Source organism: Lethenteron reissneri, chromosome 25 (genome assembly GCF_015708825.2).
Source record: "Lethenteron reissneri isolate LAM-NWPU_2019-01 chromosome 25, ASM1570882v1, whole genome shotgun sequence".
Taxonomy (NCBI): domain Eukaryota; kingdom Metazoa; phylum Chordata; class Hyperoartia; order Petromyzontiformes; family Petromyzontidae; genus Lethenteron; species Lethenteron reissneri.
In genome coordinates this window covers 1,538,992-1,566,347 of record NC_083803.1, presented here as the reverse complement: position 1 = coordinate 1,566,347, position 27,356 = coordinate 1,538,992, and the positions used below count along the sequence as shown (strand labels likewise).

General features: G+C 49.4%; 1 protein-coding gene across 1 annotated transcript; it reads left to right on the top strand.

The window, feature by feature from the left end:
- On the top strand, positions 1-26,841 carry LOC133346985 (delta-like protein 1). The gene is made up of 10 exons (XM_061558848.1): positions 1-611; positions 1,280-1,549; positions 2,021-2,081; positions 3,787-4,044; positions 11,642-11,693; positions 12,288-12,418; positions 17,565-17,734; positions 21,276-21,495; positions 23,447-24,303; positions 24,415-26,841. The coding sequence occupies exons 1-10, from the start codon at positions 483-485 to the stop codon at positions 24,418-24,420; spliced, it is 2,154 nt and encodes a 717-aa protein (XP_061414832.1). The 5' UTR covers positions 1-482; the 3' UTR covers positions 24,421-26,841.
- Positions 26,842-27,356: the final 515 nt, after the last annotated feature.

Here is a 27,356-nt window from a genome sequence, read left to right as displayed (position 1 = left end):
GCTCGCAGCGGCGGCGGTGGTGGTGGTGGTTATTGGTGGTGGTGGCGTATGGCGTCAGCTGGCGGCGTGGAGGATGAGGAGGAGTGACCACGCGGACCGGCCTCCCCGCAGTGATTGGGCTGAACGTGGAGCCACTGCCTCTTAAATCGTGGGGGGGTCGCGGGGCAGGGCTCACAGCGAGCTCACGCACGCACATGTGCTGCTGCTGCTGCGAGCTGAGCGCTGTCATCACAGCACCACGAGCGCGCGCGTGTCCCTCCCTCCTCCTTCTCATCCACGCGTCGTCCTCCTCTTCTACTCCCGTCATCATCGTCACGGCAGCCTGGCTTATACCGAGCAGCGGCCAGCCTTGCTCATCAATCACCGAGCCGCCCGTCTCACCCCGCTGAGCACCTTGCCTCCTTCCTCGCCGCCGGCCACATCACGAGTCACCGGGAGGGTGCCTCGTGAGCGACGCTCAACGCGCCCGGCGGCTCCGCTGGATGACAGAGGCGGCATTGCCCAACAGAGGCAGCGCAGAGCGCGTTCGCGTCATGGATGTGTTCCCAGAGGCTGCGCTGCGACTGTGGATCGTCTCCTTCGTCATCTTCCCCGTGCTCCTGCTGCAGCAGGTAGAGCGCGTCTCTCTGGCTCTCAAATCCTCACGCTCACTCTGCTCTATCCACCACCACTCTGTGGTGTTCATCTGCAATGCAACTCTGTAGCGTGATCTTGTTTAAAAGGTGGGGGGGGATACAAATAAATAAACTCAGTGGGGAGCGGGGGCTCGACACAGTCAACGTTAAACTTTAAGCACATGTTACACGCTACACATCACGGGCATTTGGTTTGACCTCTGATGCGTTCTGCTCTCGCCCTCGGTGTGAACGAGGAAAGGTTGCGAACCCTGTCGCACTCGTTTTGGGGGATTTTATCGAGGCCATCTCCAACTATTGCAGACGGGTTGTTGGAACAAACGAAGCTCGTAAATTAAAGCGAATACCGCAGCAGATCAGTCGGTTGTGCGAGCGATCATTAAAACTGCGTGTGGTGGGACACAGTCGTTATCACAGCTGGTGAACTTAGAAGAAGCAAAAACCGGCACCGGTGTTAAATATTATGGCAGCAAATTTGTTGACATTACTAAGAAAATAGAAACGTGTTTGAGCCTTCAGCAGGGGACTGAGGGATCAGCCTCCCGCCCCGGGGCTGGTCTCAAGCTCTGCCTCGCATCACGTCTGGGATGTCAACCTCTGCGTCGTCTCTCCGTCTCGGTCGTGATCCGACGTGTCGCCCGCAGGCCGCGTGCGCTGGGATCTTTGAGCTGAAGCTGCAGGAGTTCACGAATGATCAGGGACTCCTCCTGGATGGCGCCTCGTGTGGGGCGAGCGCGGAGTGCAGGACCTTCTTCTCGGTCTGCCTCAAGCACTACCAGGCCAGCATCATGCCCGAACCGCCCTGCACCTACGGCAGTGTCGTCACCCCGGTGCTGGGTCTCAACTCATTCGCCGTGCGCGATTCGGACCGCTTCCAAAATCCCATCCGCTTCCCCTTCAGCTTCACGTGGCCGGTACGCATCAATCTCGCTACGCTCGTGATTCAGTTTTCCGACCTGCAGTCGTCGCCGCGACCCGCCACAGATACAAGGATGAGTCGTCACGCGCTACACGTGCCCGATCGTTGTTAAACACGTATCAGCGCTCACTATAATTCGATACTTGCACACACGCGCAGACACGCGCACAGGCGCACACGCGCTCACACAACACAATCTCCATCGTGATTATGAATTCAGCGCTGTCTGCTCACGCACGTGACGCAGCACGCGTTTAGCAATCATCGGGCGCGTGCAAGTGTGTGACGACAAATCCACAACAAACCTAAACAACAACAACAGGGTAACGTGCAGCGGCGAGGACGGGCTTGCGAAAATCGCGCACTCACCGCACACTCCTCCCCCAGACCCTCACCTCTAATCGCGCGCGCCTCACCCGCCGCCTCACCCCCCCCCCCCCCCCCCCCCCCCCGTGGTGTTCTGCAGGGAACCTTCTCGCTCATCATCGACGCTTGGCACGCCGAGGCCGACGGGGACCTCTCCACAGGTGGGGGGGGGGGGGCACGCGGCCCGCGTCGCGCGCGTTGCGTCACCGCGGCCGCCGCTGCGGAGCGACGTGGATGAAGGTCGCGCTCCCCCCATGTGTTTCGGGTTGTGCCGCGTGCTGTCGAGCACCGATGTCCGGACTCCTCTCTCTCTCTGCACGCACCGAGAGCTTCCTCCATGCCGCACTTGAGCACCGGCGCTCAAATAACCTCCACGACCCACCCAGTGTGGGGAGACCCTCATCCAGCAGTGGATTGACAAGGGGGGGGTGGGTGCGGGCTTTTGTTCGTCTGTCTCGTGCCTTGCGGGACTTGTTTAGAGACAAGGAGCAACTTGCAGAGATGATGACGACGACGACGACGATATCAAACATTGTAATACTCATCCCAACGCATTCGCTGTATCCCACACATCCATTGGGAGCGAAACGTCGGAAACGACGTCGAACCAACACACGGTACGACCCGAAAACACGTCGGGGTGGTCTACAACAGCAACAACCGCGAACATCTATGCGGAAGGTCGAACTCGCGGTGGAGGCGGGTGTTTGTGCCCCACAGTGTAACCGTGCACCGAGTCCATTGCCCCTCACGGTTTTCGCAACATTCGAGGGGGCCGTGCAGATACCAATTCAACTGCCAAGGGGGTGGGTGGGTGGGGGAGGACACACTATAAGCCTGCTCTTGTTACTGAGTTAATCACACAGATATACACGAGCGCGCGTGCCAGAGTCCCGCCCCCCCCCCCCCCAGTATTCCCAGCGTGGGGCTGAATTGAGGGAGCGTCAATAATGCCCCGAGATGTCAGCATAGGGCACTGGACGGTAAAGATGCGTGCAGCACGGCGGTGGTGAACACGCTGCGTGTGCGTGCGAGGAGGATTCGTGCGAACCGCTCGCCGCACTCTGAAGGGCACGGGCAACGTGACACGGGCCGTCTGCATCCACAGAGACGGGCAGCCGTATCTAAATTACGTATAATGTAAACTACATGCAATTTAATTATACTGTGTGTGTGTGGTTCATAACTACATTGTACAGACATTTGACAGTCGACTCTGCTCAATTAAGGGCTCCCCACCGTGATCGAGGTTGTTTGACGATGCTCACCACGCTGGTCATTGCGGGGGGGTAAGGTGGGGGTTGGGTGTAGTGGTGGGTGGTGGGGGGTTTGATCGGTGTAGATGCCACTCGTCATTGATGTGGCCGGGAATTGAACTCGCGTCGTCGCACTCGTAGCGCACCGCACCAACCGCTGCGCCACGGCTCCACAGATATCTCAATTTCACACCTCAAAATAATTTCAAACGCGTATTTTTAATTACACGAAATACGATACTCCAACCTCTTCCAAGGCGTGGAATAGTGAGAAAAATACCCTTTAGACTAGAGGTGCCCTCTACAGAATGTCTCCAGCAGAGGCTATTATACCAGCAGTGACACGATCAAGTAGTTGCAGACCTGCACCTTTTCACCTTTACGGACAACTGGAAACGTTAGTATCCATCAGGTCCAGTGGCGTAGAGACGACGACGACGACATTATCAGCTCAGGGGGTGCTGTCAATCGGTCAGGTGGGGCCCCAATATTTCATTCGTCTCTCGCGGTGTTTGTCAAGGGGGCCCCAACTCGTAGCTTTGCCTGCCCCCTCCCACCCCCCCAAGCTTAGTCACTCGGGCAATTTGTAACTCCGCTGCCCAATCTGCAGATGACCCGGCGCGCCTCATCAGCCGCCTGGCCACGCAGCGCCACCTGAGCGCGGGCGATGACTGGTCCCAGGACACGCACGCGTCGCGCCACGCGGCGCTGCGCTACTCCTACCGGGTGGTGTGCGCCGAGCACTACTACGGCGAGAGCTGCTCCGCTATTTGCCGCGCCAGGGACGACGCCTTCGGGCACTTCACGTGCGGAGACACGGGCCAGAAGGTGTGTCTGCCAGGCTGGAGGGGGCCCTACTGCGCAGAAGGTACGAGAACCCCCCCACCCCACACCACACCCCCCAGACCTACCCACGACCACATCACTCACCCTGCCACCCCCTCCCGATGATCCGCTCCCCCCTCGGCGTGGGAAAGCGCCAGATCGCCCGCCCGCCCGGGAGGGAGTGGAGTGAGTGAGTGTGGCGCACATCTGGTCCGGGTTTCGTGCGTCTCGTGTCAGCGCGGCGTGCGGGAGGGCGGGCGGTGAAGGAAGCCGAGTTTGTGTTGTGGAGGCCGTGACTAATCGTGACTAATCTCCATCCCGCGGTTTAAGCGAACCGGAGAAAGGTGGGGGGTGGGGGGGCCCTACACGATGACATCTTCATGACGATCCACAACACAGCCCAATCTGTCAATCCACTGCTGGATGAAGGCATCCCCTGCGCGCAGAGTTGTCAGTCGCTCACGGGGTTTGTTTGATTCGCCTTCCTTTACCACGACTGCTGTCGAAGAGCGAAAGGTGGCGGGGGCAGGTGGGGAAGCAGGTCAACTACCGATTTTCATCGCCGCTGATGTTAGCCGTGGCAGGAAATTAAACAAACTTTCAGTGTTAACTCTTAGCCTATTTACACCTTCGGTAGCGCTGTCTGTTGCCGGCCGCTAAGGCGTGCGTGGCCTATGGGAGCTCTGCTCAATTACTGTGATTTAAAATATATCAACTGTAATAGATCCACGGCAAAGTGTGCCAACCAGTGCCCCACCGCTCTATCCCCCAGCAATAGTTGCAAAGCAATCACGGTGATAGCGGGCGTCCCTCTGCAGGCGATAGCGCTGCGTGTGGCGACTGTCGACATCCACTGCAACAGACTTGGGGGCAAGACACTGCAACCAAGCGTCTTGTTAAATCGCCGTGTACAGTATTTGGTGGCCGTGGGTATTAGCGAAAGCCCCAGATGATTTAATCTCCTTGTTATTGAATGTGTGGCGCAGTGGTGAGTGCGTTGCGCTGTGAACCCAACCACCCTGAGTTCGATTCCTGACCGTTGGTTCGTCTGGATGGTGATTGGGTCGATAGACTAATTAATTACTTAACTCTTATGTGAAGATGCGGACCGGAATGTGATTTTGTTATTTGCGACTTGATAGGAACCAAACCTTTGACCAAATCTGATGTATTACCCGCCATGCCTAAACGTCGTAATGTCACTCTCGTGTCATGTTTCTGGTCTAGTCTCTAGACTCGCATAGAGAAGAGCCGTGATATGTATTATAGATGGCGTTAGATAAGACATCGAACAAGTAGGTGGATCTCTTAAACGTGAGGGGTGTGCGCCCCCCCCCGGCCCCCGCATTGACCAGCGTGGTGAAGTATGGTCACATACATGCCCCTCCTCCCACGCACCCTCCATGGTAGTGCAACTTGAATCTCGGTCCTCAGTCACGTGCATTTCTCATCTCGTCATTCATGATGACAGCTCCAAAGAGATGGAATCAGCTCGTGTGGCTGGAATTTAGGTGAATTATTATTCAATCTGGATTTGAAGCTTTCGTGGCTGCAGGAATTTATACTCTTTGGTTCTTTCGGTAAAGTCACGTAGGTAGAAAATAAAATAAATCACGACGGACGCTTGTGTTGTGCCCGAAACGTCGTGATTTATTTTATTTTGACTTTACCGAAAGACCCAAAGAGTATGGATTATTTTTATTTCGATGGATCGTGAGAGATGGCGGTAGATTGGGGAGGGAGGCCATCATCCAGCGGTGGGTTGCAAATGGTTTCTGCCGCTGCTGATGATGAGCATTGAGCAGTCAAAAGTGGATCGTGTGCTGTTCGTCTTCGTGTTGTTCTTGTTGAGAAGGCAAAACGTGGAGCTAAGAAATGAGTAATAACTACTTGGGCACGCCATGCGGCGTAGATTCTACACTGCGGCATGCCACTGACTTCAATACACGTACTGTGGACTATCTCATGATATGTTCATTCAAATAAGGGGAAATATTTCTGAAGGTGCCCGAATGCAAATGACAGATTACATACGCGCCACTAGAGGGCGGCATTATTATTATTAATGTGTGTTTATACTCTGTGCTGCCTAAATATAAATGCTCAGTTGGCTTATGAATTAATTAACAAAGATACGTACTTTTATTTACAAAAAATTACACACGTGTAAAACAGCCAGGTTAAAGTTCAGCCTTTCTAAGACGTGATAGCGACAAGACCCAAGGACAATTAGGGGGGGGGAAACGTTGCGACCAACTCGTTTTTATGATGTTGCTCGGGGCTTCAATTTCAACCGGAGCCGTCCAGGGCTGAGCTCTAGAAAACTGTTGTCAAGGCATGTAGGTGCGGGGTCCAGGGTATTGGGGTAGGCGGGGGCAGAACATATTCCACGATTCTAATTAAGCGCTGATGCTGCTGTTGCTGCTGATACCTTCTGCATCGATGGAAAAGGAGGGGTCAGGTTTGTGCCAATCGTGTCATGTATAGCGGAAACACTTTTCACATTAAAATTTTACAGGGTTCGCTGTTCTATGTAATTTGGTCCCGGTTGTAGATTTCATTGAGTCGAGAGCAGGGGTGGCCAACTTGTAACAGACCGAGAGGCACAAAATACCCGTGAGTTCTGCAAAGAACCAAGTGTATACAGGATAATATCATATCATACAACTTATCGCACAACTTTCATTCAATATTATCTGCAACTGTAATAGTACGTTCTACGTTGTGCCCCTTCGATATCAGCTGCCGCGTGCGGCTCAGGAGACGCCAGTTGGCCATGACCGCTCCAGAGTCTGATATATTTTCTAACTTGGCCGGTATTTTTACACGTGTTATGTTTTTTTAATGTGAGTACAGTATTGCATAAGCAATCTTGATGGGATGGTGCTGGACTTTAATCACAATTTGAAGGTCTTCATTGCCTAATTCCAGTCTGGGGTCGTCTCAGCCGATCGTCCCTTCAGGGTCGATAAAGTTAGTACTGTGTGGGAAGTCAAACGTACTGTAAGCATTCTATTGATGGACAGGCCTCAGCATGGCAATGCGGAATTTCCATCACGCTCAGGGGACCAGACGGGGCTGGTTACAGCCCAAAGCCCTTGTCATCGGGGAGACTTCTCCCGATGCTGTGCAATACCCTGGGTGGAGTGGTGGTGCAGTGATTAGCGCAATGCGCTGCGAGCCAGAAGTCCATGGCTCACATCGATAGCGAGTGACATCCGAATCGCTCTTCGGCCCCAGAATCACAAACGTGCACTGACTTAGCATGGTGAAGTATATTCGGACTACGATCGTAACAGCGTGATGAGGCCTTCATCCGTATGTATGTTGAACTTCTTTCGCACCGTACGTAGCCAACTGGTGCTGATCAGAGTTCCAGCAGTAAACTTACAAAGGGGCTGATAAACTTTATCATGCACAGCATCCACAGGGGACCCGAGTTAGTGTCATAATTCCATAACAATAATGCCCAGTTTAGCCGTGTCGTTATTTCTATTTAAACATATAGCCCCATTCATTAAAATCGGTGCAATGCCTCTACTTTCATTAAAACGCATAATTAGATTTTAAAAGGACAAAGGTGTGAAGGGACGGGTGGTGTCAGTGATCAGTGGGGTTAATGCGTTCAACAAACACCATGCAGAGCCGCGCCGGGGGGTCGGGGGGGGTGGAGGGTCGCCTGAGTGAGGGTGGGGGCCTGGGGGGCGGGGTGAGTGGGGGATCGCCTGGGGGGGGGGGGCTGGCGGGGTGGGGGGGTGATGCTCACGGCTCTATCCCTGCAGCTCCCTGTCCGACTCTTGTTTCTCTCTCTCTCTGTCTTTCTCGGTGTCCACCACTCGCCCTGTCGGTCGCTGTGTCCAACTCTCTCGCTGTCTCTATTCGCCAATACTCCTCCCTGTTCGACTCTTTCCCTGTCTCCATCTCCAACACTTTGCCTCTCCGACTCTTCCCATGTCCGTCTCTCTTCCTGTCACTCTCCGTGTCCGACTCCCTCTCTTTCTCTCTCTCCATCTCTCCCTGTTTGTCTTTCGCCATGCTTCCCCTTTTATCTTCACCCATAATTATATCTCTCTCTCCGTTTCTCTCGCTCTCTGTCTTTCGCCTTGTTCTGAATCTCCCACTGTCTCTCCCGTGTCTCAATCTTTCCCGTCTCTCTCCGTGTGTGTCTCCGCATCTCTCTGCATACTTGACGGCAACTGACTTTGTTCCTGTGTCTGACTCTTTGCCTTTTTTCGTGTTGGCTTTGTGATTTGTATCTTTCTTCGGTGTCTTCTTCGATAACAACCATCACGATGTGTAAGTGTTCGTCACGAGCAAGGCTGATGCACACAAACGTGGTGCCCTGGCAGTTGGCAGGTTCCGATGAGGCTGTCAGAGATCTGATAACTTGCACCCACCCATACACATCTCAGCTCCCGTGTTTACTCTCAACAAATACAGTACATTGTATACACAGCCAATGGTTGTGTACACGGACAATGGTTTCATTATTTTGCTTGTGTTTCTGCCTGCAGGACACAGCGTAGATATAAAATCAACATGGATAATGAATTAAATATGGATGTTTTGTAAAGAGACCTGATTCGAGGCACAACTCTATACAATATCAGTTCAGTTTCGTAGACCTTCAGTGATAACTTCAAATCTAGACCTTCAGTGATAACTCTCCAACAGTTGGCACTGCTGCTACCCCGCGTGACGACTACCGCCGCTGTCACTCGCTTGGTTGAATTGCTAATTTTGCAATGAAGAAAATCTCGAAAATGCATCTCCGCTGTTAATTTCTCTCACCTTTGTATATCCACTGTGCATATCCTTGCTTTACTCGTATATTTATTACAAATATATATTGGTTAAAAAAAATGTATCACAAACAAAAACACATGGTCCCAATTTTGTTCGTAGGCCCTGATGTGCTGTAGATGCCGGGTGGATTATTGTCACATCACAGGATGGTGAGAGGTGGCGATCGCTTGGGGAGGGAGGGAGGACCTTCATCCATTCAGCAGTGGATTGATCATAGCCGATCACCGTGATGATTATGTATTAACTACCAGTTTTTTTTAACCGGAGCTTTCTATGCAAAGCGTAAGAACGTGGGTGGTTATGTTTCACTTAGTGACGTTGTATATCTCAATCAGGGGAGGTGGGGGGGAATCTCGGCAGGGTTGGGGTTTGATTGGCACTTGGCACGAGGTCCGTGGGCGCTGCGATGAGCGTCAACCCCAGTGGTCTGTCTCACGCCACGCGCCCTCTGCACGCCGGCGGGAGTGGCGCTCACGGTCAAGACCGGTGACGATCATTTGAACCGGTCCTGGGCCACCCCTAGGTCGACTCAGCCTCAAATGAGTACCTGGTGCGGTGTGTAAACATCGTCACTGGGGAGACAAAAGCGGGCCGGGCGTGTTGCTGGCCACCCAACCCCGAGTGTGCCGGTTCCGGCCTTCATAGGTGCTGCTCGCTAACAGCACTTGCCCCAACAATCTGTGAAGGCTACACGGGGGGTCTTTGTCTTTGGTGCAAGGGCCATAACGTGGGAGGTGGCGGAGCACAGCGTTTGTGTCGAGCTCCCCATGCAGGATGCGTTTTTGGGTCTTGCCGCGCGTTGTTCGGCACGATGTCCGACGTTTCGCTCCACGTCCGGGGAGCCTCTTCAGGAACTGCATCTTAACAGCACTTGGAGCGAAATTGAAATCTTATGGGGGGGGGGGACCCCGAACTCTATTGTGCACTGCGAGATGCACATATATATATTTAAGGGAGGGGGTTATAAACCACGTGAGGTTCATCAGAATATTTATCCTGGAAGAATCCGATGAGCTATGAAGCTCTTTCTCACAAAAGTCCAGTAGGGGCAGGTCAGCGAGTGACACATATATATATATATATCCTGGTGCGGTAGCCAGTCACGAAGCGGCTTCCTTTATTCTCGCATAATAATAACAATAACAATGTACAACCCCTCTGTCAATCCACTGCTGGATGACGGCCTCCTTAATCCGAATCAACCACGACAAGGGATTGTTGACGACGCGTTATCACTCGCCGCTGATTTTAGCCGCCAGTGGCCACGAATCAATCTCAGGTCAGCGGGTTCACATGCCCGCAGCGTGCTAACTACTCGCCGCGTGACCGCTACCCCCACCACCACCACCCACCCCATTCACTCATACCCCCACCAACCCGTAAAACACATGCGCCGCATAAAATCGCCCCGAGTGTTTGGACAGCGCAGGAGGAGATAAGTGGCCGTGCGCCGGGCGCGATAATGCGAAGCGAGGAGGACGGTGGCGAGAGATAGCGGCGAGCCGAGCGGCCTGAGCGCCACGCTCAGCGAGATTACGGGGCCCAGCGCCACGGGAGGAGGAGGAGGGAGGAGGATTGAGCGTGGAGATGGAGCGAGGAGAACGGAGCGTGGATCCCTCCCTCCGCCTCATTGTGACGGCACAATAGCGCAGCTGCCCAGCGGGGGTTTCACCTCTTCCTCCACCTCCTCATCTCCTCCTCCTCCTTGCCAGCTGCCCCACTCGCTGCAGGCTTCTTCGTCACCTTCTTCATCGTGATCATCATCGTCACGAGGACATTTAAAAAAAATTGTCACAGGCCCAAAGGGACCGCAACAACAAGCGGGCAGCAACAAACAGCACTATTGTCGTGTAATAGATGCGCGTTAACACGTTTCTTTGAATTGGGAAATGTTGCAAGAGCTTAGTTTAAAGAAGACGACATGGGAGGGGAAGTACAAAGTGGAGCAGTGCGAGGGAGGGAACAACGAGAAGCATCGTGACCTGTAGCGTGATGGTTGGACGCAGTGTGGACGTAGTGTGGACACAGAGTGGACACAGTGTGGACACAGTGTGGACACAGTGTGGATGCAGTGTGGATGCAGTGTGGTAGTTGGCCGCAGTGTGGACGCCGTGTGGACACCGTGTGATGATGGACACTGTGGACGAGCCGATAGTCGGTGCGGTCGACATTGGTGGAGGAATGAACGAGTGAAGTTTTCTGGAACAGTCATTGACGGTAGCAGTGACGCTGACACACACAGCGACTCTCGTCCCATAGACTGAAAATCATTTGTTTAGAACTGATTTTCCGCGTGTTAGTTTGTTGTCCTTTAGCCTCCGATTAGCGCGGTTGGCTATGTACGGTGCGAAAGAAGTTCAACATGCTGTACATACACAAGCACTGAACGACGACATTGAACGCATTTACTTTTGGCGCACACCGTTGGGAGTTCATTGATGTTGTGATGTGCAATTGCTGTCTTTGGTTTGCAAGTTCACACGCGATTGTCATTGCAAGAAAGTGGACACACGTTTTACTCTTTTGTGAGTTAATCGTGGTCACACTAAAACATAACTTACCGAGTTTTTGGGGCTTTTGCCAAAAACTATTATACTCGTCGATGTTATTTTCACGAGAAGTCTTCCTTTTGGGGAAGGTCTTTCAATCTGCTATAATTGTGTATTTTCACTACGTACATCGATGCAATTGTTGTTAGCCTAACCCACCACGAAACATGCAGATCCTTAGCCCTTAAATATTTGTGCGTCTTAGCCTTGATTGTTGGACTAACCGCTGCAGCTGAAATGTATTTCGATTATGAGCTTGTGTGTGTTTGTGCCCTGTGATTGCAGCCATGTGCTTACCCGGATGCAGTGGGATTTGTGACAAGCCTGGTGAGTGCAAGTGAGTGTCCAAGTTATTTATGCATTCAGTCCATACACCTATTATCATACCAAGTGCGACGTACGATGCGCAACTCGATAAAGAGCAATCAAAATACACCAAACTCAGTTAAAGCTGCTGTATTAATACATCAGAGCATTTGTCCGCTCGGGGTGGTGACACGGATGAGCGGCAGCTCCTTTTGCCGCCCGTTTCCAGATATTCGCAGTTCGGCCCAGCGGCCCGCCCTGGTAAAATATCTGTGGCTGTGTTCACTAAAAGTGCGCACCGTTTGTCTCACAATGGATATTGAAGATCCCGTGATGTTGTCCGTGTGTGCTGGCGTCACGGTCGAACTTTTCAACAAAAACAAAATCACTCGCCAATTGCCTAATTGAATAAATACAATGAGCAGAATCATTGCTCGGTATTAAACTAACGACTGCAGACGATAATAAAAACCGTGAAACACAGCGCCTCTGTGATCGCCTGGCGCTGTAAGAGTGGTACAAACACCAAACGTAATGATGACGACGATGATGATTAGACAATTTGATTTGAATTAGCAAACCGGTGGAGCTCAACTCTGCGAATCGTTTTTCCTTTCGTCGCCAGATGCCGCGTCGGGTGGCAGGGCCGCTACTGCGACGACTGCATCCGCTACCCGGGCTGCCTGCACGGCACGTGCCAGCAGCCCTGGCAGTGCACGTGCCGCGAGGGCTGGGGTGGCCTCTTCTGCAACCAAGGTGAGCGAGCGAGCGAGCCTTCGTCTGCACCGCAAACCGACGCAACTTCCGCTGCCTCCACGTTGCTCGTCACGTAGCATCCTCGTGTTTGAGACGTCAGTAAGTGTGAGGAATGCACCCTATTTTCCTCATTGTCGTCGTTTGCCGTGGTCAACCCCATCGCTAATGAAGGCCTCCCCAAACCGCTCACCACCTCTGATGATCCTGCAAAGTAACCATCCACAATGGCACCTGCACACGAACTGTCCTTATTGCTCCATCTCCATGGTGGACATCCTCTCAGACGCGTTCCATACCTTGACTGGAACGCATGGAGCGATGAGATCAGCTTTAGGTCTCAATAAATAGATTGAACTGATTAAACAAATATATATATACATCCCTTCATGGGCATGTACTGAATATTATGCTGCATTTTTTCAACGCTGTCTACATTCTTTCCCACACACGAGTGCCAACGTGGAACCAGGGCCAGCATTCCATCACAGTGTGATGATTCATTATTGTTATGGAACCATTTGCCAACATGATCCTGAATCGCAATGTAATGTCCCAAAATGTTGCCCGTATAAGCCGTCCTTCAGAGGGCCAAACAGACGAAGATCGGAGGGTGCCAGATCGAGGTTGTACCGAGGATGAGGCAGCACAGTCCACACGAACTGTGCATGAGCTTCTGATGTTCTCAGGTGCAACATTTACCTATACAATCCTCGCAGATTCTCGAGACTCGTTTTCCGGATGGTCTTGTTTTGGGGATGATTGGCCAATTCTATCAACAAGTGTTGTGTTTGGCATTTGGGTGGACAAATGCCAGAGAAAGGCCATGTACACAAGGGAATACCACTCAAAACTGGCGCCACGCATAGTTTGAATTCACAGCTGAAGAAATTAAATTTCACCCTTTGTGTGGACTGAGTTCATTACTCCACTTCTCTTTGCAGATTTTTAAAAGCAGAACTTTTCACTATAAGGAATTTGGATGTTTCACCATAAGCGTTAATTGTATGCATACATCTCAATTGATGCACTTTCACCGTCACACCTTGAGGGACAACTTACTGTTCTTGAGAATGTTAGTGTGGTTATTTTCTTTGACTCTAGGATGTGGACAATTATAAATTATAGTTTCCTTTCTCTAGTTAATTCAGTGTTCGTAGCGGACTTTATTTTTAAGGGCGCGAATTATATAATTCCAAGCTGCGTTGCTCGAAACTTTAAACGGTACGCAAAAAAACCACGCTCAGCACCTTTAACACAAAAAATCAACAAAAAATACTGAGCAAGTGCGACACGGGTGTCACAAAAGCTCCTCTTGAGTGCCTTGGTGGCAGAGGGAGGTGGCTCACAAAGATTCGGGAAACTGCCAATCCCGTTTGGGCTATGAGGTGGCCAGTAACTGATAGGACAAGTACAGAAGTGTGGGTTCGAAAATGTATTCCTAAATCCATCTGCGTGGAGCTTTGAGTGTTGCATGGGGGTTCTCTCTGGCAACTCTGGTTCCCTCCCACATATGGGATGTTGTGGTGGCTAGATGTTAACTACCTCAGCTGTTTAACACGTGGGAGGCTTTCACGATCAATATTATTAATAATAAAGGTTTTTTGTGTTAGATCGCGTTATTTATAAATGTGTCGCAACCCTCCACCACCCGACACGGCCAATCAATAAAAAAAGTGTCACGTTGACAAAAGACAAATAGTTCACTACTTTAGCCCACCGGTGTGTTGAAGAGTGAATCCACAACATTTACAATTTTTGAGTACGACGTTTCGCTGGTAATTACATGCAGCATCATCTGGCAATTTTTGCCAGAATAATGAAGCCCTCCACCTGCTCCCGGTCTTAAATAGAGCAGCAGCAGGGTGACGTCACCATTTAACCCAATCAGATGCAGAGATCAGAGGCGGAGAGGGGGGTGGTATTGTAATTATATAATAGATTAGTAATCAGTTAATTGTTATTATTAGTAATCAGTTGTAGATTATTTGTAATGTGTATTATTTAATAACTGAACCCAATCACTATACCCAATAATGTTCAGAAATCAGAGGTGGGGGAGGGGGGGGGTTATTATAATTATATCATAGATTAGTAATCAGTTAATTGTTATGATTAGTAATCAGTCGTAGATTAGTAATTAGTTCTAAATGTGTATTATTTCATGACTAAACCCAGACACTATACCCAATAATGTGCAGAAATCAGAGGTGGCGGAGGGGGAGGGTATTGTAATAATATAATAGATTAGTAATCAATTAGTTAGTATGTGTTTCCTCTATAAGGAATTGTAATATGTATAATTTATTAATAACCTTCCATGCCGCACTAAGCCTGTAGCTGTCAGAGCGATTACAGTTATTTGTATTTCTCTCAATTTCAATGGATTATCTAATTAGTCTTGGCTAGTAATAATTAATTTTACACAACACTTCAACGTTATCAAACGAATTGAGTGGCCTTGTTGGCAAGCATGTTCTGCCACTGCCGACAGTTGTGTTTGAGATAATTTAATATTTCTTCGGTGTTCTTTTAGTCTTCGCTGATGTTTCGTCCCGTTTGTCCAATATACCTGATATGCAGGAGGAAGTGGGTTTGATCCCGACCCTTAATGCCTGCTGTATATTTGGGGTTTGCATATCTCTCTCCCCGTGGTCGTGTAGATTTTTCTACGGGTCCTCCGGTTTTTCCCTCCCCATATAGAAACATGCGTTTAGAATATATTTCGTTGCTATACATTTCCACGTGATGATAATCCTTTGTTGAGCTATTATTTGTGGCCAGGTCAATTCTGAAAAAGAGCTGTATAGCTCAGCAGGTCTTACCTGGTAGCTTTTAGTTTAGTTTTAGTAACGTGAATGGAATTTCACAAAGCGTCCCAATTGGGGACACTCCAGTAAAAAGAGTCTTGAGATCAATGGAAACCTTTCTGGATAAAAGGGCATTAATTATTATCCGCCTAAAATAATCTCATTTACAATGAGAGTATGAATTCATGATAATCGCAGCCACTTTCCAATTCATTCTTTGGTTCAAATAAATTATTTATATTTCGTTCAAATTGTTTGTAAATCAACAGGATGCATACGACACGCATACATCCTTCTAAATAAGCCTCCTGTTCTCAGCAAGGCTAAAAATGTACACTTCCTTTTTACATACAAGTATATATATTTTTGTTGAGTAAATACATTTAGGATGTGATGATTGAAAGGTCCCTTACTATTTGCAGCTTATCTCAAAAGTGGGAGAGGAAAAAACGAACATCCTGTGAAGGTTTTTGTTGATCAGCAGACGGGAGAGTGGTCAGCAGAGTTGGAGTTTGGGGGGGGGGGGTGCGGGAGGGGCAGTGGAGGGAGAGGAGGAAGGAGAGACGCTGCAACCCCGATTGAGCTCCAAGCTCAAGCGCGTGTTTTTGTGGTTGTACCACTACGTGTTGTTCGGCACAATGACCAACGTTTCGCTAGACGTGCCTAGAGCTCCTTCAGGATCTGAACTGAAGAAGCACCCCCCCCCCCCCAGTACATGGACATCTGTGAAAAAAAAGCTTCATAGCTCATCAGATTTTTCCAGTCTCAATACATTTTCTGATGTTGGACATCTTCGAAATCCGCGCGCGATGCAACCAGAAATTGCATCGGACAGCTAGGCCTGAGCTCCCTCCTCTCCATTTCTGGATGGTGCCACCATCTCATCTCGTTTTTCTACAGTCCCAACGACAATCCAGGGAACCCCGACTGGGGGCATGGCTCCCCCTGTAGCTGCCCATCGCCGATTTATCAATGGGCTGCCCTGCCCAGTGCCCTGGGGTCCACCTGTGACTTTGCTTGTAAGCTGGGGTCTACTGCTTTCATTTGCGGTGACCCCTGGGCATGGCCCCCACCCTCCGGGCTTCATTGGCAGTAGTATGCGTAGCGTCATTGACGATTTCATGCATCGAGGGACTCCCCTCCTCCCCCAATGAGTAATGAGGTCTCTGTAATTGCCAGGATAAGGTGCTCACCCAGGTGATAACCAGGGGGCCGCTTAGCGACTCTCTCAATGCCCAGCCGACACTCAGTCACTCATTCCTGCACTTGGTGACCTGACCTATATAGCTCTCATTAGGAAGCCTACTTGGATAACAATGAATACATCAGAGTGCTGTTACAGAGAACTTATTCCGTTGAAGGAAATGGGAAGTTACTCAACTTAAAATAGCAAATAAAAATCTTCATTCAAATAAGTTGAGTTATTGCTCCTGCTTCTCGATGGAAGTGCACCGATCAAAAATAATGCTCCTGAAAGTTCCTTGCAGCGTTGAACGCATCTCGCCATTTTGATTGTGAACGTCTTCTCGCTGATTTTTTGTCCAAACTTCCCTACGCCTTGCCCCTTAAAGGGATATCGAGATCGCGTAGGTTACCACGCCCATGCGAGTACTCGGAGTGATTTTTGGAGCGGAAAATAATTTAAAAAGAGGACTGAAGCCCAGTGCTCAAACCTCAGACTTCAAACGTGCTCAAAATTGTAGCCACTTCCTCTTTTTAGCTGTTCTGGCATTCAGAAAGGCCACTTGAGAATACCGCAAATCGTTTCAAGTCAACGCCAAGAATGTTTTTGCGTGGAAGGCCAGGAGGAGCTCTGTGATGTCACCTCCCAGAAGCTGTTCTCCTTTATAGGGTGGCGCTCCACCGGTTTCCGCAGGAGTTCTAAATAAAAGGCTCTTCGTTTATCCCATGACACGGTGCCAATGGCACAATTATCATTCGAAAAAATAAACAAAAATAGACAATTGCCCATCGCCACATAAATAACCTCTTGTTGTAACAGCTCTCTCGCTGGTTCAGCAGTTCTACTGCTGGATTTATTGTTTTTTTCTGCCTAAGGACGACCGCTTGTGTTGCGATCGAAACGTCGTGATATGTTATTTTTTGTTTTATTTTAATTTCTACTTACGTGACTTTACCGAAAGAACCAAAGAGTATAGACAAAAAGTGTTTGAATGCTTACGGTAACTATTGGAAAATGTCAATTTTTTTACATAAATGTGTATTTCGGGAAAGGCGAAGAACCGCGTGCTTTTTGTGCGTTTAAATATTCGTGTGCTGTGTCCATTGTCGGCAACGGTAAGTTAACGACGAGACGTTTATTGTCTTTGCCTCTGCAGATCTCAACTACTGCACGAACCACAGGCCGTGCCAGAACGGCGCCACCTGCACCAACAGCGGCCAGGGCAGCTACAGCTGCACGTGCCAGCCTGGCTATTCGGGCACCAACTGCGAGTTCTCGGTCAACGAGTGCGACGTCAACCCCTGCCGCAATGGGGGCAGCTGCACGGTAACGCGCCCGAACCACACAGGTCCACCACACTGGCGCGTGTGAGGGCAACTATCAACTTCTTCTGCGTTGTGTCTACCACCCGTTCTGTGTTGTGCCTACCACCTGTTCTGCGAGTTTTTGTCTGGCCTTCTTTCAACGCGTACAATCATTCTCCGAGGTGTTTTCGTGTTGCGCCGGATGTTGTTCGGCATGATGTCCGACGTTTCGCTCCGTGTGCCGGAAGCTCCGTCCATTCGTGAATGATAGATTTCACATTGCCCAGTTTGTATGTGTTCTTATTAGTCCTAACCTCACCATATACTAGGAAGCTCCATTTCCGTATTGTAAGGTGAATGTTATGTCATGGAAACACTTATTTAGCAAAGTAATTTTTTTCATCAAATATGTAATGAGACAACTAAGGTGCTTGGGAATGTGGTGACGTATTTTTTTGTATGGCCAAATGCTTTGCTGTGAGATTTAGTTACCAACCCTTGCCAACATTATAACTGTGTATTCTGCTCTTCCTCCTTCAAGCGCCTCTTCCCAATCGCCTTTGTTCTTTCTCAATTCCCAGTGCTTTTCCTGTTGTCAATGCCTCCATTACTGCTTCACTCTTTTCTCCTCCCTCCTGAGACCTTGTCACAATGCACCGTTTTAACAAAAAATGTCGCAGCGTCTTTTAGTCACCCCCCCCCCCTCTCGCGGATGCACATATTCTGTCCATCTTGGGGAAAGCAATGTATAGTACAGGCGAGAACAAACTACCGTGGCACCAGCTTGCTTGCTATTGGGCAGTAACATGGGGAGGTGTAGAACGGTTTTGCAAATGTAATGACGACTTGACACACTTCTCTCGAGACGGCACTTTATTGAAGACACGTTCACTTGACATCAGGCGGAGACCCCACTGCAACAGCCCCGAGTCTCCCGCGCATCTCCCTTTTATACCAACCGAGGCCACGCCCCCCTTCCCGAACCTTCTCGCTGATTCTGGACGCTCGCTCCACCGGCAGACTCCACCGTCCTCTTCCGTCACGTGACCACGCTCCCTCCTCGATCATTCCCGTAGCCACCGGTCCCTTCGCACTCACAACTGACGCCCCTGTCGTTACCTCCCGCGGCCACTAGTGCATTCGCACTCTCGGCTGACTCCCCTGTCATTACCTCCCGTGGCCACTAGTCCGCTCACACCGCATTCAGGCCTCTATTGTCATTACACAAGTATGGGGCGGGGGGAGGGCTCCCTGACCCCATGTCACGGCGGAATAAGGGGGAGGGTATAGATGCACTTTTGTGGTATGTGTACCCCAGGTAAGAGGATGCTGTATCCGAGGGTGTAATACACTAAAGGATTGACACGCAAATCACTTAGCTTTTATTCCCTACTTCAGTACATTGTATATGTTTTTTTTAAAGATTAAAAAACACTTGGGTGTATTTCACAAATAAAATAATCATTTACAACTGTGTTATGAGAATGAATGTACAAGAACACAGTTGCTTTGCACTGTAAAACAAAACCTAAATCGTGACCTTACGGTGTACGGAAACCCGTAGCTATTGGGTGCCAAGTGAGGCCCCCCCCCCTCACCCCTCGAATGTGTGACCCCCTCGGCTCCAGTGTCTCTCCAACGGGAGACGCCCTTGTCAACTTCAACAGCAAAGTGATGTACATACAACAACACTGGGGTTTTTTTTACTGTTATAACCGTCAATTGGCTCGAATCCCCCTTTCCACTAACTCCGTAATCGCCCACGGGGCACATTTAACGATGGAACTCAATTCTTGTCCCCCCCCCACACTTCCCCCCACCTCCCCCCCCCCCCCCATCTCACCGCCACCTCACCCCCACCCACGGTCTGCCACGTTGGGGGCAATAGGGCCCCCCTGCCCTTCCTGTGGTACCGCCTATGGGAAACAGCGCAATACCTTCCTGGTGATAGTTCGGTGCTCAGGAGTAAACGACATTAAAAAGGCCACACTTCTCAAGTGCTATTTTGGCCGGTCGACAGGAATTAGACTTTTACGCACGGTGCACGTGCACCGCGGCGGGGCAGAGGACAGTTCATGGAAATCTGTTCTACTGTACTTCTGTGATTCCATGTCCGCAACTCCCCACTTTCAACAACCTGGACTTACTGGCATTGTGAAGTTTGGATAAATAGTAGTGGAGTAACAAAAACAAGGGTTTACGTGTACATATGCACCAACACAGGGCAAACAGAATGTAGTGGCGTCTCCGCAATGCCTTGGTATGGATTTGATAAGAGCAATTGAGGAGTAACTTTCGTGTGTACTGTGACTTGGGAGTTGCTCGTTTCTATTCAGTTTCAAAGGATACCTGAAGGCATCGAGGGGAGTGTGCACAGTTAATGCATGCCCTTCGCTACACATTATTTTCTTCCTTGTGCGTATCTACAAAAGATTGCCCTTATTGGTCGCTCACAGAGAAACATTCTCACTGCCCACATCCTTGCGCAGGATTACGCGGCTTCCTCTGCATGATAGGGGCGAGACCGGTTAAGGGGCTGTCTTGATGGACTGCAGTGATATTGAAATGCCATTCAGACGCACGTTTTTAACACTTTGCTCTGATTCTTTTTTTTTGTTCAGTTTCTTTTTTCATTGTGAATCTTGGCAGCACTTCCAGATGAATCATGCGCACGGTGGCTTTCCAGGAAGGAAGGGTGTGTGCTGTCTTAGCGCTCCGTAGCAGCCAGCACTCGGGCAATGCTGGATCAGCATAGCAAGTTGTGCAAAAACAGGGGGACAAGGGGGTGTGTGTGTGTGGATGTGTATGCCTCGATGCCAAGGGGACGTTGGTGGTTGCCAGTTTGCAATTAATAATTCGTGTTAACGAGCCTGCTGCATGTAAAGTGCCATCAGCTTTACACGAACAACGCTCATGACGCCTGCACGCCACCCAGATGCCTTTCACGCTCAGCATCAACTCACGCCTTCCTGTGATTATGAGCTTCATATGCCTCGGTCAATTGTTACCCGAGGTGTGGGCCGTTTAAATTTTACATTTACCGTTTCACGCTGATGTCTTCCAGTTCTTCTCTATCATGTTATGTGTGCCCCAGGTGAACAATGAGAACACGCCACTCGAAGGCTTGTTGAAGCCTTTGATTTGAAAAAAAGGACTGTAAAAATATAAGTAGAGAAGTTGAGGAAAATATTAACCTTTTTATATTCTATGGTTCTTTCAGTAAAGTCACACTTTATTTTTATTATTATGTCTTTTTATTATTATTTCTTTATTATTTCTTCTATCTACGTGACTTTACCGAAGACCCATAGAATATTAATTCATGCAGTCACGAAAGTTTTAAGTCAAAAAATAAAATCTTCACCCTTAACCTCCAGGAATGTGCCTTTCTCAATGTGTCCTTTGACCTCAGAACGCACCCTGTGTTATGCCCCCCCCCCCCCCCTCCAAGGTTACCCTGCCGGCTTTATCTGTGGCAAAACTGTGGAAGGGAGAGTTTTACCCAACAGTCTTGGTAAGTTAATGTTAATTCGTGGATGTGCGTGGATGTGTGTGGCTTGCAGGACCTGGAGAACGACTACAGCTGCGTGTGTCCGTCTGGGTTCTTTGGTAAAAATTGCGACATGAGCTCCATGACGTGCGACGACACACCCTGCTTCAACGGAGGCCGCTGCGCCGACGACGCAGAGGGAGGCGGCTACTCGTGCCACTGCCCGTCCGGCTTCTCCGGGTTCAACTGCGAGAAGAAGGCTGAGCACTGCAGCAGCAATCCCTGCGCCAATGGTGAGGAGTCCGAAGCCTTTACGCATTACATGTTGGTGATAATCGTAGTCTTTAATAATAGAGAACAACAACTCATCACATTTGGATGTCGGACAACGGCTCATCTCCTTGCTACGAAGAAACGGCCATTGCCCAAATCATCCCGTGATGTGTTTCCTTCTCGGGCAGCGTCATTTACGAATGTGTTAAAGCTTGTGTTTGTTTGTGCCCGTGAAGTACTGGCAATGCAGTACCCCAACAAATGTTTTTGTCCTCATGAATTGCGATTTGGAGTTGGCTGTGTGGCTTAGCAGTCGCAGCAGACTTGACACCCCTGGGATCCCGGGTTTCAATCCAATTTTCATTCCCCTGAAATTAAACAGGGCTCTCAAGTGCAGAAAGTTGATAGTATCAGCATGTTGACCAATGCCTACGCAATAAAATAAAAACATCACGTAAAAAGCGGCGTTCCATTTAATGTATTTAATTCCAGATCTGAAACTTAAAACATTTAAGTTTGCTTGTCATTACACAAACACCCTTTTCAGGGCATATTAAACATGTGTAGCTCTTCGTCATTTGATGCCGAAAACAAAATTGCAATATGCTCGGGGGAAAAGCGGCGTGATAAGTTTTGAACTTTGCTTGCCCCTTGCATTTGAGTAACCCAGAGTCACAAAAAGTTCTGCAATATGCAGCAACTCTAATTTCAGATCACGTTATGGTTGAGTCAAGGGGCTACACAGAATTATGGGAAAACCCACAGTTTCATGCAAAAACTAGGCCAGTAATGATTGGCTTCCCTTGCGATCTCATGGATTGTCACAATTCAAGGCCATGATTAGATTGTATAATCCTGAACGGGTTTATAAAAACATATTATGTGCAGTGTAATGAGGACAAAATAAGGCGAGATGGATATGGCGTGCTAAAATGCATTCTAGGGAAACAGTGTTCCGGACTGTTATGGTTGAAAATAAGCACTGAATGTAACCAACAGCTTCAAAAGGCTAAAAATGTAACCTTCCGACAATTCCATGCTTTCGCGAAAGTTGGACATCCTCTGTTCAATGTGAGTGCTATTAGGGGTTATCAAAACAAGGCGTGTGGCCGAAATATTTTTCACGTTTACAATCTCTGCTCTGGGCTGTGCTAATTGGTGAAACCCTTTGTTCAGACAATCATAGCCTAATAAACAAAATAAACAAGATTTCCAGCAAGAGGAAGTGGGGGAGAATGGGGAAAGAGGCTGCAGGGGAAAGGCCGGACTGAGCAGGAAGTAAGCAGGGGTCAGGCCGGACTGAGCGGGATGACGCAGGACATGGGCCAGACTAAGCAGCTAGAGCTGAGAGCAGCGAGCACGTGCGGGCCACTCGCCCGGGACATTTCCTTACGAAACATCAGTGGTTCCCACGTCTAAAAATCTAACGGTCATCTGTGAAGACTGCTGTGCATTTGTAAAAAAAGAGCTTTATAACTCATCAAATTCCTCCACTATAAATAAATATTCTGATTCTGAACTTTAAGCAGTTAACTGAAGTATGATTAAGCCATCACTCTGGTCATTTATCTCGGTGTATATCAGATTTTTGTTCCAGTTGACAGAGGTTCTCAGCAGCTGAGAAGTTGTTCTCATGAGTAACTTTCACAGTAGTTAACTGTGGCTTACAGGTCACGTGGGTGGCTTTCTTAAGATTTAAGGTAGATTAAAGGTGGAAGCCCTGCCATTCGCTGGCTCACGCCACTACCGGCGAAAGGGCCTCCACTATAGGGAGCTCTGGAGAACCGGGTCTCTTTGCCGACTCTGCCATGCTGGCCAGACGTCTTGGAAGAGAGGGAATTATACACACTTTACACCACCACGTGCGACCTACCCACCTAGTTAACTGCGATGGGAGGGGGGGTTAAAATTTTTAGTCGCAATAGGATGGCTTGCTTGCGCTTATTGGTGGACTGTGACGCGTTCACACAGGCGCGCAATGCTTGGACCTGGGAGCGACCTTCAAGTGCCGATGCAAGGCCGGCTTCACCGGGAACCGGTGCGAGATGAACGTGGACGACTGCGGAAGACAGCCCTGCCTCCACGGTGGCACGTGCCGCGACCTTGTGAATGGGTTCACATGTTCGTGCCCGACGGGCTATGAGGGCAAGGACTGCGGCATCCCTGTCTCCTATTGCCAAAGTGGGCCGTGCTTCAACGGTGGAGTCTGCGTCCTTCAGAGCGGTGACGGTGGCTACGCTTGTGAGTGCAGGGTCGGCTTTGGGGGCATCGACTGCAGCGAGCTGGTGCTAACCCGCACAAACACCGCGATCTCCAACGTGCCGAGCAACTTCAAGCGCCACGAAGGCTCCGAGGAAGCATTCCCCTGGCTGGCTGTAGGCACAGGGCTCGGCATGGTGCTGCTGCTGCTTGCTGGTACCATTCTGCTCCTGGTATGTCGGCGCCTCAAGCAAAATCAGAGCGGCCAGATAGAAACGGCCGACGGCAATAATGGCATGAACAATCGCAACGACTGCGAGAGGGAAAAGGAACTCGCCGTGAACCTCTTAACCGGCGTGGAACTAAAAAATACGAACAAGCAAATGGACGTAGAGCCTGAGGGTTGCTTGCTCAAGTCAGGATACCGACTGAAATATCAGGACATGGATTACAACATGATCCTGGAGAAGGCTGCCGAAGCTGGTGAAGACCACACGAGTGCAGACAAGTGCCAGGAGGCCAACGAGAAGCACCAGAGTAGCGGCGAGGCCTCCTCTCCATCGGAGGCCAGCTACACGTCCGTGTACATCAGCTGCCCCGAGCAGGCCGAGCAAATAGTAGCCACAGAGGTAAGTGTGCATCCTGTGCACACACGACTACCTACAACATGTCCACGTTGCACTAGACCAGAAACGCTCGGCTTTGTAACCATGAGACGCTTCTTCTGTCCTGTGTTGCAGGTATGAGACCGACGAGATTGCCGTGGAACCTCAAGTACCCAATGCTTTGGGCGGTCACGTACCAAGAATGTGCTTTGCTGAGAGTGTGCCATGGGCCATGAAGGTGTTTCGCCACGCTCCATGCTGTTTGTGGAGTGGACGTTTGAACTCTGCTGCCCTCGAAACTCTCCCACCACAGTCGCGCGTCGTTCTCACAGCCCGCTGGGAATGTTACCGCGACTGAAACGTACAAACCGGCTGGGGAGCTTATACAATACCACAGAATGTGAAAGGGAGAAGTTGTAAATGGAAAGCGAGCGGGGCAACTTTTGTTACACGTATACATGTATACTTTTTTTGTATATCTAATGACTGCTGTGACCAGCACGTCTGGTGTCTTTGCACTAATTTGGTGGAATTGTTCTTCCCGCTGGTCGAATTCCAGATCATCATAATTCAGTGTTGTTCCCATCAAACTGAATAGTGTTCCTCCGTTCATGGAGACCTAAACGAATCCGTTAATGTAAACTGGAACTTAAACGGGAAAACAACAAAAAGTTTAGTCAAAGGAACTACAATTTTGAAAAGGAATAGTTTTTTCTTCTCCCAAACAAACCAAAACATCTCCATGATTCTACCCACCTGAGTCGAGCCACAGTGCTACGACTACTGCGTAGGTTTTCACGGTTGTGCCGTTGTTCGGCACGGCGTTTGCTCCAACGTGCCAGCAGCTTCGCGAGGATCTGAAAGGAGCAGCTCACCAGCACCAGCCGACGGCCGCCAACTTCCTAGATTGGAGAGGAAGGGGGGGGGGGGATAGTGGGAAAGTGAGCCGCTACATTCAGTTCCCGAAGAAGCTTCCACAGCACGCGGAGGAAAACGTCGAACGTCTTGCTGAGCAACACACGTGGCACAACGCGAAATGGCGCATCGGAGAGCAACAGTCGTTCCCTACCTCAGATCACATAGGGAGTCCCTTTTGAAACACGATGGATAAATCGGGCCCCTCTCCGCTCGTGGCACAAGGAAACACATTACCCGCAGCCATTGCTCCCCCCCTCCCGCCCCATGTGGCGGAGTGTTGACTGCGAACACAGCAGTGACCTAGTGAAGGTGGTCTCGTGAGGGTGGACTAGCTAGAGTGGACTAGTGAAGGTGGACTAGTGAGGGTGGACTAGCGAGGGAGAGGGGTGTGCTACCACCGCCCTAGGTGAATGTTTCGGCACCAGCGCTCAAGCAATGACGATATCTCAGTTTCAGGGTCAGGTCGAGTGTCCATGAGCCAGGTCCTGGCACCCACAAACAACGCTCTTTGGGCACCCGTTTGTACGCGAACGGCTGCGGTTTATGTGTTTGAAGATTTAAATTTCAAATGGATAGAGACGTGTTTAAACGGAGTCGATGACAATTATGTTGAATCGTAAAATAGTAATGTACAGTCCTCTGTTAATCAACTTCTAGATTAAGGCCTCCCAATGGCATGTCCGTCATAGGGGGGTTATTTGACCATACTTCACCACACTGCTCAGTGCTGGTTGAAGGGGACCCCATGATTGGTTCAGACGTCACTTGTCGCTGATGCTCGCCGTAGCCGGGAATTAAACTGAGCTTGCTGGGATCACGGTTAAAAACGTCATGACATGGGAAGACTGTGACTTTAACGAAAGTGGGAAAACCTGAGAAACTTAAAACAAATCTGAAACGACACTTTTCAGTGATGAAACTGGAACAACACTGCACCACTCATCACTTCCTGTCTGATATGCAAAGCCAGCAGCAGCCTTCCACCCTCTCGTTTGTCTCGTCGAATTTCCTGAAGTCCGTTATTGAAAACAAACTGGTATTTTCTACTCTTTCCGTTAACGTTGAAGCAATAAGTATTATTTTAAGGTGTAATGTTAATTTATGTGTGCAAAGCACTGACGCTCTATACGTTTGTATGAAAAGAAGTGTGTAAATAATGTTTATTTATTAATTTCTTTTGTAAAATATATTTATTATTTTTTAATAGATGGAGGTTTTAGAATTTTTATTTAAAATAAATAGCCCGTTTTTCCATGAAACCCGTGTCGGTGTTTGTGAAAGTTTTTTGACAAATGGTGGGCAGCTGACTCGTGCGGCCGCTGCCAGTGAAGTTGCAATGTGTGACAACTCACTTCGTGAGTGAGCCACATCGAGAAAGCGTGCATGTCATCATGCACCCTCCTCACGATTTGATAGTCACAATGTGTGTGTGGGGGGGGGGGGTCACGATTCAATCAAAAAACGTGCGCCTTCTGGCGTCATCTGGTCCAACACCATGTGAGACTAGGCTCTAAAGAAAGCTGTCTCGGGTGTGGACCAATCAATTTCAAGGACAGTGCATACATTATCAGAGTTATGTTTTTTGTTTGCATTCCGACTGCAGGTATTGTGGTCAATGCAAACATGACTCCTTGTAAAAAAGGTGTCAGTTTTGTTTCCAGTTAAAAGGGTAAAAAACCAATTATCATATTTTCTACTGGCAAATGAGGTTCCAATGGTGAAAAAACTGGAAATTCTCTTTTTCTCGTTTTTACGGTCTCTTTTGTATTTCCTCGTCGTCGTTGATGCTGTTCACACAGCGCTTCTCAAACGCCGGCTCACGCAACATCCCACAGCCTTCTGTGATCACGAGCCACCAGGCGCCACGCGTGGCTGCTTCATTAACGCATTATTTCAATTTGCAAATTATTTTAGCCGTGGTAAACTCCAGTTGTGCGGTGGGAGGGGGCGTGCAGTCGTGAGAATTGGAGTTTGAGAAATACTAAATCACCCTCAATGTCACATTTGCATATCATCGACACAATTGGATGCATATATCCGAAGAGTAATAATTTACTTTCATGCATGAATCATTTCATGCCTAAGACCCAGTACTTATTGTCAAAACTACTGGTATGTATTGCCAATCATTGGCAACAGTGTATGAGTGAATTGGTAGA

Bases quoted from the DNA above. Each gene is read 5' to 3' on its own strand.
- LOC133346985 (XM_061558848.1), top strand. From the start codon at position 483: ATGACAGAGGCGGCATTGCCCAACAGAGGCAGCGCAGAGCGCGTTCGC. The intron at 12,419-17,564 runs GTGAGCGAGCGA...TTGCCTCTGCAG, and splicing joins TGGCCTCTTCTGCAACCAAG to ATCTCAACTACTGCACGAAC. The intron at 17,735-21,275 runs GTAACGCGCCCG...TGTGGCTTGCAG, and splicing joins GCAATGGGGGCAGCTGCACG to GACCTGGAGAACGACTACAG.